Source organism: Poecilia reticulata, linkage group LG6 (assembly GCF_000633615.1).
Source record: "Poecilia reticulata strain Guanapo linkage group LG6, Guppy_female_1.0+MT, whole genome shotgun sequence".
Lineage (NCBI taxonomy): Eukaryota > Metazoa > Chordata > Actinopteri > Cyprinodontiformes > Poeciliidae > Poecilia > Poecilia reticulata.
The window spans coordinates 25,581,418-25,592,696 of record NC_024336.1 but is presented as its reverse complement, the minus strand read 5'-3'; the positions used below and the strand labels follow the sequence as shown (position 1 = coordinate 25,592,696).

At 38.4% G+C, this 11,279-nt stretch overlaps 1 protein-coding gene across 1 annotated transcript; it reads right to left on the bottom strand.

Annotated features, from left to right (window-relative positions):
* Window positions 1–56: 56 nt before the first annotated feature.
* Window positions 57–8,768, bottom strand: smad3b (SMAD family member 3b). The gene is made up of 9 exons (XM_008412197.2): window positions 8,278–8,768; window positions 6,564–6,757; window positions 6,339–6,473; window positions 5,936–6,010; window positions 5,795–5,845; window positions 4,487–4,699; window positions 4,237–4,374; window positions 3,778–3,922; window positions 57–2,371 (listed from the first exon to the last, which is right to left on the bottom strand). The coding sequence occupies exons 1-9, from the start codon at window positions 8,478–8,480 to the stop codon at window positions 2,248–2,250; spliced, it is 1,278 nt and encodes a 425-aa protein (XP_008410419.1). The 5' UTR covers window positions 8,481–8,768; the 3' UTR covers window positions 57–2,247.
* Between the last annotated feature and the right edge of the window lie 2,511 nt (window positions 8,769–11,279).

Genomic DNA, 11,279 nt, shown 5'->3' with positions numbered 1-11,279 from the left:
ATCAGGAGATGGGTTTGGATTCATAATTAAAGAATTGAAAAAAACACTGAGAAGACTTGTCTGTTGCGTTTTAATAAAATTTCACATTTAGAACAATTTGTTTCATTTAACCGAAGGCAAAAAGGCTACATGTATGTAAGACTCGGCCCAGAAAAGCCACTACAAAAATAAAGAGAACACAGAAGTCTACAAACGACATAATGCACTATAGTACACAGTTTAGGCAACTACCATGTTGGCGTTATGGATCACATGGTAACATAGTTCTATGTACTGTAAGTGCAGGACAAGCACTGCATCAGAGACAGTAATCAAAAACACATGCCTTATAACGTAGATGTGGTATACAGTGTTTTTGGGGCAAGCAATCATTACAATGTTAAAGTGATGGAACAGTAAACTGGAAGTACATAATTTACTCACAAGGACAGTGAATCACAAAATGTTACCTGTTGGTAAAAAGACATCAAAGTAGCATTTCTTGTTTTCACCCCACAGTCACATGGTGTCTAAATTCAGTTAACCTCCTACAAAGACAAATATGGTCTGCAATGTGCCTTTATTGAGAAATAAATAAGGTTTGATACAGAAATCTGTTCCAGACGTGCACAACCAGCTCACGCAGGTTAGAAGCACACTTTATGCAACTCAAGTTTGGGGTTATTAAAGTCTCATCAGTCAGCCCTACTGCAAAGGTCCATCGGGTCCACTATTTCACTATTTCAAGCTTTTCGCCAACATGAAATTACGAGCTCTAGTCGCTTATTTACAGTCATATTTAGGAAATGATAAAAATAGATTACCATGCCAGACAATATGCAAAAATAACTTGTCTCTTTCAGAGAAGAAAATAGTTTATACATTTATTTATTTATAGAAACAATAGTGCTTTGTTTTTTCGTAGTGTAGACAAAATACCAATTGAATCATAAATTAGATAATTTATATAAATAAATCCCTACTTGGGAAGAAGTGTGTACTTAAAATACAGATTACATGAAAGCGCATCGGAATACTTTTCAAGTTACTTCATGTATCATTTAATTCCCCTCTGTTAAGTGTGCGAGATTGAGTCTCAGAAATAATGGACACACAATTAATTTTGATTAAGTCACTGAAAAAAAACAAAAAAACAATTGGCCAAGCTTAACCTGCATCATGATCTAAACTTGGGGAACACAAATTTTAAATGTCTGTAAAGAATACGCATTGTATGCTTCATTCATACAATTTCAATCTCTTTTGCACAGGAGAGAGGCCTTTCAGATGCAGGTGCATCTAGAATTACAATATCATTGAAGCCCTGCTGTTAGTAATTTCATTCATACAGTGTTTTAAAGAGTGATCTTTGCAATTGTGTTCATTTTAATAATCGAGTACTACAACTGAAACACCCCCAAAATTCAGTTTCTTAGAATATTTGAATAAGACATGTTTTCTTTTAGCAAGAATATTATGTTAGACCTACACAATCATGGAAAAAGTTGTTAGTTGTAGACACCAGTACAACTTCCTCCACTAGGAGGGTCAGCCACAAAGAGCTGTAATGTCGTTTACTGCTGTCGGTTCTCTGTGTTTTAACAAGTCCAACATCAGTGAAGGCATCTACCAGGAAGCTTCAGAAAAGCTCATGCTTTGGTCTGCTGACAAGCTTTATGGAGATGCTTATTCCACACCTGCCCATACTGCCAATAATTGCTTTATTGGCAATAGTTTTCCAATACCTGAGAGGATGGCAAACTTACCAGATCTAAACGCCATAGAGAAGCTACAAAGTACTGATCAGAAACACCCATGCAGACAACCTGAAGCAACCTGGGCGTTCTTGACCCCTCTGGAAAACCATGAGCATACATTGATGCAGTAAATAATCCAAGATCAGCTTGTACCGAGTGCATATAATGTACGACATATGGAAATTATTTTCAGAAGGCCAACATTTCTGCTTTAAAACTAATTTTTAGAGGCTTTATGCGAGACCAATATTCCAGGAAACTGAATCTTGTGTTTTCATTTGCCGTCAATCATATTCACCAGAAACGACAGACATAAATACTGGATATCTATCACTCTCTCTGTAGTGTACTTATATTATAGTTCCTAGATTTACTTATTGAAAATTACATTTTCACTGATATTCTGATTACGTGAAGTCCCCCTGGATGAAGTGAATGATGCTTCTTGTTTCATCACAGACAAAACCTTGACTTTTCCTACGTGACAGTTGCATATCTGGGACTAGTTTTCCTAAGAGACACTGGAGCAGTGGATGCTTGGAGAGCCCATCTGGGTGAGGACCTTGTCCAGCCATTGTAAAGGACCGTTAAGGTGCAGCTCTATCCAGCAGGGGGTGCTGGTCACTGTCTGACGTCTGTGGAATAGAGATGCACCGACTGTTAGACAGTTATTAGAAATGGGCTTGCCTAAGCTGAATCAGTATGCTAAATATGAAAAATTCTTGAGAAACAGGTCATGGTCATTTAAATGTGTTGTATTTAAATACATACTTTTATTCAGTAGCTTTAAATGAATTAACACAAACATTAAAGGTAACGTTGCAGGCTATTCCTGAAGTCACTCAAGTCTTTACCGGAGATGCTTTTCTCTGTGGTGTTTGGTGGCAGAAACACAACACGCACAAATCCACAGTCAAGTGGAAATCCCCACTGCAGAAGGATTTGGAAATATGTCCACAACACCACCGCATACATTACTTCCCCTCTGTCACGGCTGCACCCTCACCATTATCCGACAGAACTTAAGGAATCTATAAACAATTTTAAAAAGGCTGACTGATGTCATCCTCATTAAAAATGTTCTTTGTCTGTATTAAAACTACGTAACACTCATCTAATTGAAAAAAATCCAACAATCTCAATCAGTTTTGTACACATTGGTTATGTGGGGACACTTCAATCGTTGTCAGACAATATTCCTCTGACCTTAAAAAATATACTAGGAAACGGGATTCCGAAAACTTTCCTGCTGGTTTCTGATCGTAGTGACATTCGTCAAAAAGAGGATCAGTACCTTCAAGATTCTCACAAGGAATTGGCTCAAAGATGAACCACCAAAGTAGAATCATTGGACAGAAATGTTGGGAGAGATCTACTTCATGGGAAAAAATGACTTGTTGCTTGAGGAACAATGAGGTTAAAGACAAAGCTGTGGGAAAAGTGGGCAGCAAATACAAAAAAACAGTGACTCCACACCCTGAAGAGCCAATGGCTCTGTTAGTAGTCGAAATTACCCCCTGTAATGTTTTTGCAGAAAATCTTTTCCTTGTCATGTAATGTTCATTTTTTATCAATCAATCAAATTTTATTTGTATAGCACATTTCAGCAGCAAGGCATTTCAAAGTGCCTTACATAATTTAAATAAAAACAGAAGAAAAATAAAGATAAAAAAAATAGAAATCATCAAAGACATCAAAACCCACACACTAATCCTAATTTAGCCATAAGCAAATCGTACTTAGAGTACCAAAAAAGAACAATCCAACAACTGGATATAATGTATTTCCTGCATCACTGATTTACAAATCATCGTATTTGTATAAAGGATGTTGAGGTATGTGCTCTGAAAAGAGGAAGACAACTTCATTTCTGCAACTAACTTGTCTGGTATTTCCCTGTCAAACTCACTGCATCTTAAATATGTCTTTGTTTTTCTGACCATCAAAATCATTACCAAATATCTCACTGTGTATCTATAAACATTAAATTAAGTATTAGGCAGTTGAAACTACAATATCAACGGTAAACAACCATGCTTACCTATACTCAGCTCCCCAGCCCTTGACAAAGCTCATGCGAATGGTGCACATCCTGGTGAGCTGGTAAACAGCCTCGAAGCCCTGATTGACCGACTGAGCCAGGAGGGCAGCAAATTCTTGGTTGTTAAAAATCTTCAGGTTGCATCCTGGCAAAAATATATTTAAACTTAACAGTGCATAGATCAAATAAGTGTCGTTTTGATAGAACTTTACAGCTCGGGTTATAACTTGCTAATTAAAAGTTTGCATTGATAATCTTAAAACGTAGTGTATAAAACAAGTTTAGTAGTACTGATTTTAGAAAACTTTCTCAACAGATGACATTTACTCTCATTAAAGGAAGGATTTTTCTAAACGTTCCAATCAAAGGTTATGCTACTTCAGCACAACAGATCTTTGTCAGCAGTTTTCCTAAGTATGGAGGACACTGGATTTCACCTGGGATTAGTTTCACACTGACCTGGAGGTATTTTGCACACTGTGGCAGGATGCCACCCATATCGCTGGTTGCAGTTAGGACTTTGAACAAAGATGGCACTGTCACTAAGACACTCTGCAAACACTTCTCCCCCAATGTAATATAACCTCACGCCACGTCCTGGAAAAGGAACAGAAATGATTGCAGCCAAGGAAACAACCTGTAACCTACAGATTTCTCAAAGCATAAATATGAAAAGACTGGCTGGAAAAAAAAAAAAAAAAGTATGCACCTATGTGTCGGCGAGTGAGCTCTACGGCTGAGTTCCGGTTGACGTTGGACAGCAGGCCCAGACAGAAGCGCTCAGAATTTGAGGGGTCAGTGAATCCATCTACCGTGAGGGAAGGCTGGGATGCATGGAAGGTCTCCCCAACACGCTGGTTCAGCTCATAGTAAGAGATGGAGCACCAGAAGGCTGATTCACAGTACGTCACAGGCTGTGGGTCTGGATTAGTGGAAAAATTACAGACATGAGCAGACGCAAGCTCAACTGACTCAAAATACATAATAATCTTATACTTATGGACCAGTACAAATAAAAGCAGAACTAATAAATAAAATTATTCTGCTCACCATGCTGGTGAGTTGCAATGTCCACAATCAAAAAAAGAAAAAAAAAAAGTTATAAAAGGCAAATGAAAACCTTTCTGTTCTAAGCAGGGAACACTGTTGCAATAAAACATGATGTGGTCATGCGCTATCTGCAGAGCACAAGTATTTTCAGTGCCTTGCAAAAACATTAATACCCCTTATCTTTATTTTTTTAGATACATTTTATCACATTACACCTACAAACTTTCATTTATTTAATTGGAATTCTAAGTGAGAGACCAACACAAAGTAGAGAAATAAAATATATTCCTTAAACTGATACGTTGTCATAATAATTACATTAATGGCAATTCAATTCCAGTTAAGATGAAGGGAATAGTACCAAGTTGTCAAGTATACGCTCAAGTCAACTGACTAAATTTAAATCCAATATTAGAAAATATACAAGGTTACTGAATATTAAATCCACTTAAAAGCTTTAAAGCAACATTTATTATAGCAACAAGTGATGTTATAATAAAGGTAGAAAGACATTTTTTAATGTCTTTCTTCCATTAAAAAAAATAATAAAATCTAACTATTTATTAGAAATAATGAGCATTATCCTAAAACCAAACTGCAAAGCAAACAACAAATATGTTTGATTCATTTTACAAAAAGCTCTGGTCAGTAAAGTTCAATAATTGTGATATAAGCTAGTAATTAATCAATCATGCAGTCTTTATATATGGAGGACTTGTCAGTAATAATGCTTTGATGCAACATAAAAACAAAAGACAGTGATAAAAAAAAATAATAGGCTAATTATGGAAAAGTAAAAAAAAAAATACAGAAATGTAAGATTAGAGGCAACTCTTGATTTGAAGGTGTTGATGATGATGATGAGAAAGAGATTAGAGTTAAGCATAAAATACTTACAAAGCATAAACTCTAAAATTCATAATGGTGTTAAAATTCTCAATACGAACAACCAAAAGATTTTTCTCACCAGAATTATTGTTTGTGGGTGAAACAGTGTTGGGTGAAAGGCTGGGCGAACCTGAAACAGAGTGCAGGGTTGGATCATGATCGTGATGAAAGGTTTACAGAAAATGAAGGCTCTGGTAGTGCATGTAGTTATGGGGCTCACTTGTGTCCATGTTGCGGTTGAGTTGGTTATCATTTGTCTCACCATCCTCACTCAGATACCCTGGAGGGGGAGTTTCTGCAAAATACAACACATCTAACATCCAAAACCTGTAAGCACCACACTTTCAAAGGACGAAATGTTTTTTTATGCCTATGGACCAGAAACTATAACAGTTTGTCATACACCAGTAAACATGTTGGCACAGATCACATTTCAATGGAAGAAATAAATTTAAAAAAACAAAAAAAACAATGCAGTCATCCAGAGATGTTTCTGCTTACAGTCAGGCTCCTCTAATATGTTTTCTAACTTCTCTTTTAAAATATTCAGTAAAAAGAAGTTGGATTTTTTTTTGATAGAAAGGAACTTCACAGTTTAAACTTCGAAGCACAATGTCTCTCACCAGGAATATAGTTGCTCTGAGGCTCAATGCCAGAAGGGAAATTGGTATTTTCAGGTATTGATGGGCTGTAGTCATCCAGTGGTGGGAACTCAGCAGGTATATCTGTGTGGCGTGGGACTAGAACAGGCAGCAAAACTGGAAAAGTGCAAAAGATCACTTTAATTCCATTCACAGTTTGCTATGTGAGTTCAGAAAACTGTGCAGCATAGCAATCATTACACTCACTTGGCGTCTCTATCCTCTGGTAGTGGTAGGGGTTGACGCACACTTCATCCTTCTTGGTGTGAAAGGCATATTCACAGTGATCTACAGCCCTCAGCTCATGATGAGACTGCAGGTCCGGCCAGCGCCACAGGCGACAGTAGATCACATGAGGAAGACCTTTTCTGTGCGAGACCTGCAGACGTCCATCTAAAGACCTGGAACATACAACCGGAATGCCACGTTACGTGTTCTGGAAGTTTCTGACGAGAGGCAAAAATATTAGCAAATTACCAATCCTCTGTGGCAAGGATGTTGGTGTCACTACAAGGTGCCAGTGAAAAAACATCATTCTGTTGTAGGTTTCAGAGTTTATTTCTGAATTGCTACACGATGAAATTAGCCTCCAAATGGCTCTTTTTTTTTTTTTTAAGATCCTATAGCAGGGGTTCTCAATCCTGGTCAAGTGTCCTTCATGTTTGGATGCACCTGTGCTCCAGCACAGATTATGAAAGTGACTGCATTAGCTCCTCAACATATCATCAAATGCTGCAGAAGCCGGTTAACCACACATTCATTTAAGTGTGTCAGCACTCTCCAACAACTCACATGCAGGTCAGTGAGCCCTAAGGACTATGATTGAGAACCACTTCTACAAAGCATCCATGCTGTACTGGCAGCAAAGGTGGCGGGGGACAACACATTTTTATGTTAAGTGGGTCACCACGTCATTCCTGATAAGTAAAATAACAAAGAGAGCTACTAGGTTTGTTTGCAGTTGGACCTACAAATGTACCTAAAAAAGAAACATGACCAATTCAGTACTGAAAGTTACCAAACATAAACTTGAAAAGTAATCACTTGAAACACTTAAGAGCTAACTAAAAAAATCTTAAAACATAGCCAAATTATTTGTTTATTTATTTACGTAAGGCTAATTTTAATCACTTAGTCAACTAAAGAAACAACCAACTGTCTGACAAGCTATCATAGAAGAAAGATCAGTTTGCCTTATGGGGAATCCCAAACTCAAACCTCTAATACAACTTTCCCAGAGTGCAAACACTCCAGTCTAAACATCCTCTGTTGGTCAGAGCTCTGCTCTGCCAGATTTCTACCCCTGTGTTTTATCACATATGTGAACTGTGGACGTGTTTATATAGCAGTTGATGAACTGGGGCTAACCGCATAGCATATTTACACACTCTTCACCAGCTTTAATTGCTTAGACACTAGGGAAACATGAGGTACTCCTGTCCCAGAAGAGTATATTTGAAAACGCACTAAAATTGCTATAAATTGTGGGATTAAGTCACATCTTACAAGAGCCTGTGTAACACGGACTAGCAAAGTCTTCTGACCAAAAAAGTACAAATATAATAATAAATTAGACATTTGATGCCACTATTAATTGTTTTAATTTTATATGTTTGTTGAACGAAGCGGAGCTGTTCTGTTGGCTAATTATCTGTAAATATAATTGATATTTTGTTAACTAAAGATAGTAACAACAACCTGGGAAATAATTTTAAACATTATATGCACTTTGCAGTTGATAGGACAAAGAAAATAGCAGCTAAAGCACCGCTATCAAATAAAACCTGATTTAATATTAACTGCTAGTGCTAGCTCACGCTAACTAGCAGGCTAGCTCTACAGCTGTGGGCTAACATTAGCTGTCATCGGTAATAGCTGTTAGTTTGAGCCACTTGGACCAGTTTGCGCCCTGTGATTTTACCTGGGTATGGTTAAGCATTTTGTGTTGATATTCTGTGTTGTGATGGCCTTTTCCAATTCCTCCAGCTGTCCCGTCCTCTTCAGCTTCTTTACGAGACTTTTGACAGCCTTTTCGCACCATTTCTCCTCCTGTCCGTTTTGTTCTCCTTTCTTCCAGCCCAGTAGCCTCTTCACGATCGGAGGAGTGAACGGCAATATGGACATATTAAATGTCACTTAATTCAAGTGGTTACGGGTCTCTGATTTAATTTGATAACCTCCAGGGCTGCACAAAGAACAGTTCGCTGTTGCTGTAATCAAGGTTAGGTTGGGTGTAGCTGGTTGGACTAAACTCCCAGAGGCTGGTTGCTCCCTGGAGCTCGGTAACAGCGGCTCGCATCAAGGTCCAGTCCGTTCAGGTTGCCTGTCTGTCGGAGTAAAACAGCAGCAGAACCCAGTCCTGCCCGATTGTTTGCCTGCCTCCGCCTACCCACCAGTCAGCTGGTCTGCCCTCCACCTGCATCCTCATGCATTGCCATAGTGTGGCAATGCAATGAAAATAAACATAATCTGATATTAAAAAAAAGCTCAAAGAGCAATCTTAAAACTTCGATCTCCCCACCCACACACCCCACATCAATATGCTGCCTCTAAATAAAATCCCATATATAGCCAGTAGCTATTCAGAAGACACCTGAATAGAGTATATGAATCTCACTTGATGTTGTTTAATTTGTGTATAAATACGGCTGTTCTGTGAAAGCCTCAGATACCAAGAGACAGGTCAGGGATGAAGTTAGGTGAAGTTTATAAAACAAACACCCTGAGCTGCGTTACCGCAACCCTACCAACAAACTGAAACTCTCAAACCAGACAAGATCATTAATCAGGGGAGCAGCTCAGAGACCCATTGTAGCCTGTGAGGAGCTGCACAAATCTACAGGTGAGACATCCCTCAGACACCACCCTCACTATGAAACAAGGTGTTGGTGTCATCATTCTGTGGGGATAGCAGAGATAGCAAAGCTATGCAATAGTTGAAAAAATGGAAAACGCATTAGTGGCTTCGAAAGCCTCTTATAGCAGGTCTGCAGCAGTAAACTTTTGGACAGATCTACAACGGATCAAATGTGTTAGATTGGCCCAGTCAAAGCCCAGACCTAAATCTAGTTGAGAAAAATATGGCAAGCTTTAAAAATGAATGTCCATTGATGCTCTTCGTCCAGTCTGATTGATCTTACGCTATTTGGAAAACAATATACAAAAAACTTGCACTCTACGTGGCCAAAATTGGTAGAAATACCCTAAAAGACTTGCGACAGAGGAAAAAGTGCTGGGCTTTGCGTTAGTGTTCAATTAAAACCTCAATAAAATACACTACAGGTTGAGGTGTGAATGGGGAAATGGGGAAAGCAACAAATAGGGACGTGAATCCTTTTGCAATGCTAAGATTAGAACGCTGTATAAAAAAACATCTTCTCCTACATTCTCCAATTAATTTATGGTAATTATTTTTAACACATGAAGGCATCTAAGTTAAACATGTTTGGATAATTCAACACCAAGCTCAAGGAAATGGAAAAAGAGATCTGTCATCGATGTAAAGTGATCCAGCCCTCGCTTCCAGTGTGTCTACAAATAGAAAATCCTTTAGAGTGATCCCTTTGATCCTCTCATAAAAGTGATTTAATTTCCCTTCAAAGGCTTCTTTCCAAAACTGGATGAGGAAGATGACTAAATTCAGGGGTATTTGAGATTTTTATGGCGGTATTGATAGGCGAGCTCTTGACTACACACTTTAGTAAACAGCAGTGTGCCATTGCCATTAAAAGGATCAACCTCTCTTCCTTTTTCTCTATTTATAACCACTGTCAATGACTGCTATCTATTTTAAGCGCATATTTGGCATGGCAGATTACTTCCTTCTTAAATAAATATTAGAGCCGTCTTGGCGACGTCGAAGGAAAAGTAATGTTAAAGGATACCTTCTCAACTCCCTGCTGAACAGTCTGGAAGTATCTTTTCGTATTTAAAGGAACACCATATTAAATTGAGTCTATGCTAATAAACACACTTAGGGTGATAAAATAAATGGAATTGTGCACATTTTCTTAATCAAATTATTACTTTGTTTGTTAGAAAAGACCATATCTTGTGTCCAACCAACAGGCCAGTTGTTTGCAAAGAACTAAAAGGCAAATTATCTATATCTAAAAAATAAAAATGTCCGTCCATACTTCATTTTTCTGTTCAGCTAAAATCAAAGTTAAAAACAATGATCCTGGTGATGCTGAAGAACAGCAAACACGGAGGCCAGCACCTTTTACTGCCATGGGACAAGAGCTGGGACAGCTGGTATGGGGAGCTTTTGTGTGTGAAAAGCTGTACGTGTCACACAAGGGGGCAGATGGGCCACTGCGGGGCAGGAGAAGGGCTTAGAGACAGAGGGTGGAATGATTTTGGACAAAAGGCACAGCGGCTGGCCGAATAAGTAATAACTGAAAATGATCTGATTGATAACAATGGCACAACGAAGGACGGCTCACCGAGGAATGTGGGAAACAAGGACAACACTTTGGAGGAGCCAAATCTGCTGGGACTCTGTTACGTCAATAGCAGTTTGTATAAAATGAATTTTGTGCATCTATTTAGAGAAATGTGAATTTTAAATAGTAATAAAAATAAAAACTTTAAAAAAAAAAAAGTCTCAGCTTTTTACAGCATAGATGAACAAGCTAAAATTACAGTTTTGCTTCAAAATGGAATCTGCTGGATGGATGATACCTTACAGCATAATATTTAAGTAAGTTCATATTTACTGCTCACAGATGTATAATTACAGAACAGCTTATTGCAGCATGTTAGAAGCGTGGCTTTTTACCGCACAGACCCATGTGCATGTGGGGGTGGCGTCCGGCTGCCCCTACAATCTCTGCCGTGTTTCCTTAATCTCTCCTCTCGCTAAAAGCTGTTATCTGTTGCTTGCAGCCATCAGTCCCTCAGTGACAGGTCCAAATCTGGGCC

What these genes read in the sequence shown, in the direction of transcription:
- smad3b (XM_008412197.2), bottom strand. Translation starts at nt 8,480, where the DNA reads ATGTCCATATTGCCGTTCACTCCTCCGATCGTGAAGAGGCTACTGGGC. An exon ending in TCAGAGCAACTATATTCCTG is followed by an intron (nt 6,011 to 6,338) that starts GTGAGAGACATT and finishes TGTATTTTGCAG; the next exon opens with AAACTCCCCCTCCAGGGTAT. An exon ending in ACCCACAAACAATAATTCTG is followed by an intron (nt 4,700 to 5,794) that starts GTGAGAAAAATC and finishes CCACTAATCCAG; the next exon opens with ACCCACAGCCTGTGACGTAC.